Below are 4,475 nucleotides of genomic sequence, written 5' to 3'. Positions count from 1 at the left end.
GTGATGTTTTACGTTATAAATAGATACTTATACAATAATAGTGAAATTCAAGATTTCTGTCATAACATTGAAGATGTTTAATACTGATGATGATAATAAGCATAGTGAAAATAACAATTTGTAAAAGGAAAAATACCAAATGAAGATAATGATCGATAAATTAGAAACGATAAGAATTGTGATAAGAGCAATAACGATAACAGAAATAAGTTTTGACTATAACTCTTTTCACTTGTACTTTTATTGTTAGCATCATTATACATATTTTTGGTTGTTATTATTATTGATGTTGTTGTTATTAAAGCTTCTGGTATTGGTATTCCTTCATATCAATCAAGGAATGAATAACTAGGTAGGTCAACTTCCATTTAACCTATTCAATCCAAAAATGAAATTGACTTTTTCCCTGGAGTATTCTGCCGGCTGTTAATGGTAAGGAACTCTTCGTTATCGTAAATGAAAGAGGGTGCATTTGGTTTTACTTCTGATTAACATAACAATAGCGAGTAAATTATACAAATAATTATGAATCTAGCTATATCTAGCATCTCACAGTACATTCTCATCGGCTAAGTGTAGTGACACCTTAGCTCCGCCCCCTTTTTTGACCCCAACAATTTCTGTGATATTTTATGGTAAGTTCTTTGAAAATGGTTCATTGATAACAATGACAAAGAACTGTCGAAAAAAATCCAAGGAAAAAAAGAAAACCAATGCTCAATATACACAATGAATAAAGTTGATGGGGCTGGGCTTAGCCTACTTTTTTTTTATCAAGATGGAGTGCTCATACCTATGTACAGGTCAGGACAGGAATTCTACGGAAATTCGTCTGCTAAACGGAAAAAAGACGACCGAAAGATAGTGACCACTTCGAAATTCTTTTCCTAAGGCCGTAATTTTGTTATTCTGTACGACTAAAGATGTTTTGATGCAAAAGAAAAGAGTTTAAAACAATAGTGAGATATTTTTCCATGTTCAAATAAATTAAACATGAATATTGCTGAAACCATCCTGGTATGAATTGATATGATGTGGCAGACCGAACATCATCGCGACCGAAATTTCAACCAACGTCACTTCAGCTGGTCTTCTAGTTGGGCATCACCAAAGGCATAGCCACATTCCCATAGAGTGACTTTAAACCTTCGGCCTTGCAGCACACTCACTATGAATAGTATACTTTTTAGATAAATCAAGTTTATAGGTTCAGTGTCGCATTTTCCTAGGTTAGAAATCTAATACATTTTCTATAAAGGTGCATTTTATGTTGTTAAATGTTACATTACTGGTTTGTTAATGTATTTATTGCATATTGTTTTATGCGGTGAAATAAACAAGAAAGTAACGCAAGGAATCTTATGATTACCAGACTGATCCTACTCACTGTAACTGTAATCTAATATTCATCCGTGTATGATAGTGTATGGCCCAATATTAATATTTATATAATCGTTTTCTTTATCTCACGTCAGCTTTTTCCGTAGCAGAAATGCTGCTATGGAAAAGCTGACAGCCCTGGTATAGGTACAGTACCTTGATATCAATGCTATTCCGGATAAAGAAAAAATAGATTAGTAGTTTTTGCATAAAGGTCGACACGTTGGTTCAAGTCAGAACATCTACTGCAGTCTTATTGGGTATATCGATGTTGATATTTGTATGATTTGTGTATCATGTCGCAAAGCCTAATTGATTATCATTAGCAAAGTGTTCTTGCTATGATATATTTGTCTGTCTCAAGTTCTTCTTTATTGGTCTTCATGACAACTATAGGAACTGGTTACTTAAGCTATTCAGTGCATGCTAACCAAATCGTTCTACCTATGCCATGCATGAAGCAAATTCAGTCAGGGACACCCCATTGCAGTGCTCCCTTTCTTAATGGTAGAATGCAATTATATATTCATTCAAAGTCGGGATATATTATTCCGTGTTGCTGAAATACTGACATGAATCAAATTATCTTTCACCAGGAGGACTGAAATCGATTGACTGAATTACATTCTCTTGGTTAAGGAGGAAATCCGTGTTCTTTACAACATACAGTGTGGTAATGTTCGTTAGTCCTCTCCATTATCACTCATAGTAATTTCCTGAAGGTTACTATTGATACTACTGATATACTTCTATTTTAAGTTTATTTTTGTTTCTGTTATTACAATTGCAAAATTAATTAGTTCGTCACCATATTGATTGCATGAATTTATTACCGGTACCAATAAGTATTTTATCATAACTCATCTGTCCCTCTGTCTCGAGTGAATAAAAATGTTTTATAGTTTATGCGTGATATGAATTTTAAACGAGAGGGATAAACTAAAACTGATGATGATAAGGAATGTGATATTCCTGAAGCCCAAGTTGGTTTCTGGTTCTATTATTTATATAAGCATTGATACCATAGATATGCATCTAGGATGAGGTCAAATTATATCCCACAGACTGGATGACATGAAAGGCAAAAAAGGTAGGAATGGGAAGGAGCAAGATGAAAAATGGGAAAAGAGGAGAAAGGCTGAAAGAGCAATGAGAGCTGAGCCATAAAAAAATGCCTCGTAACAGGAACTCAAAATGAGAACAACTTCCATTTATGCCAGATTTGTGATTTTCCTTTGCTCTGTTTTACTATGTACCTGTCCTTCGCCTATACGTCTTTTTTCTCGATAATTATCCGTTCATGTGGTCAGTTCCGGTGTGAAGCTGATACGGATCTTGTTCAATAGCTGTCATAAGGAACATAATAAAAGCTGTTTTCATTAAAACAAGTAAAGCATTGAGCGAGTCACTATGCTCGTCGTGACTGAGTAAAGAGAATTTTACAAACCATCTTGTCTTGCTAATGGTACCCCAATACAAAAATATGGATATGGTTTAGATGTCACCTTCCCAGCTGCAAAGGAATGGAATGCTTGCAAAAATTGCCAAATTGCGAACAGTTAGATTTAGTTTCTGTTCATATACCTAGAGATTTCTCCGCGTCTCGCATTTAGAATTTTGGCAAAAAAGGAACTTATTCATGATACTCTTTCTTATGAATTAAGAATCTGAAAAAGTCAAAGAATAGCGTCACGTGTGCGCTTACTTGGAAATTACCTCATTCCTATTGGGAAAACTTACGTCGTGATGCATGGTAGCGATGGTGATGAGAACCATGCCCGTGGGCACGATGATGACGCACACGAACAACTTCAGCAGCGAGAACTTGGGCAAACGGATCTTCATCTTGGCGATTTACTCACAAGACTTTTCGTATCGTGATCGCTTGTTCCGAAAGACCTTCACACTTAGGCTTATTCGAAAGATTTCCTCCCCTCCTTAATCGCGAATCACATCACATGCAGGTCGTACGTATAGAACCTCATGGGAAGGGAGGGGAAGGTCCTCTCCTCGATCTCGCAGCGTAGCTACTGATTCCCCGATGACACCCTCGGTCCCCAAGCCAGGTCAGTTCCCCACCCTCGCGACCCGTTGTTAATTTCCCCCGAAAGCTCTTCCAGTGAAGTCCTTGGTCATTATCTTTTCATCAGCCTTTATTCTCTGTATTACGTGATCTGAAACCCATAACCAAAGACCAGATGAACAGCAGAAAGATTTTATATGATTGCAACTGGTTCAAGGTGGCAACAGCGTCTTCTTTGCTTGTAAGGCTTCGCAAGTGTCAGACTGGTCGTGCTTCCTGAATGACGCAACATTCGCCGTTTCTGTGTCAGGCAGGTTGTGTTTGCTCGGACGAGTCTGGCAGCTTCATTTCTAGGGAGTAGTGCGTACTTCTGAGGTTCATTGGGGAGGCAGGACCTCATAACAAAGGAACGTATTTGTGTAGATCATTAGATTGTCTTTGTGAAGGAATGTATCTATTCTTCTCTTTATTTCGTTTTTGGTTACGTTCTCGCACAGCTTACTGTGCGAATTAGAAGGTTCAGGGTTCGGAATTTTGGTCGAATCCTTTGAGCGGATCAGTTGTGGTTCGCCAGCCTGGGTTTGTCACACTTCGAACTCTTGGCTGTTGAAATATGACGGTTTTCGTTTATTTTCTTTTTTGATATATAGTGAGAATCATTTGGTATTATTATTCTATGTTGTTTCAAGAAAATGAATTATTGCTCAAGTAATGTTCTTTGATATTTTATTTACTGAATAGGACCCTACTCTTGACAAGGGCCGGTTTTGAGAGGCGTCCCGGAATCATCTGATCTTGGTCTGACTGATACTGCCATCTTCCCTCCGTATTTTTCATAGTATTTGGTGTTCAATTCGTCTAGTTCGTTTCCGTGGAGAGGGATTACAGTGGTTACCAGGTATCCTATGTAAACTGCTATCATCTGACAGTTGAGGGAGTACTATTTTTTCTTTATTTACTTACGCTTGTCTGTGTTGATTTTATTCGACTTTTGATTTGTACTTTCATTTTTATTTGGTTGGATATTGTATTATTTTATTACTGATTCTCATTGATATATTTTTGTTAATTC

General features: G+C 37.0%; 1 protein-coding gene across 1 annotated transcript in view; it reads right to left on the bottom strand.

The window, feature by feature from the left end:
• LOC113812853 (peptidyl-prolyl cis-trans isomerase B) overlaps nt 1-3,406 on the bottom strand; it is a 19,613-nt gene extending 16,207 nt beyond the window's left edge. Inside the window, exon 1 of the mRNA XM_027364775.2 lies at nt 3,121-3,406. Coding sequence (XP_027220576.1) covers nt 3,121-3,225 — 105 coding nt within the window. The 5' untranslated portion in view covers nt 3,226-3,406. The remainder of the gene's footprint in view (nt 1-3,120) is intronic.
• Nucleotides 3,407-4,475: the final 1,069 nt, after the last annotated feature.

This window comes from Penaeus vannamei, chromosome 15, assembly GCF_042767895.1.
Source record: "Penaeus vannamei isolate JL-2024 chromosome 15, ASM4276789v1, whole genome shotgun sequence".
Lineage (NCBI taxonomy): Eukaryota > Metazoa > Arthropoda > Malacostraca > Decapoda > Penaeidae > Penaeus > Penaeus vannamei.
This window is presented reverse-complemented; position numbering and strand designations above follow the sequence as displayed.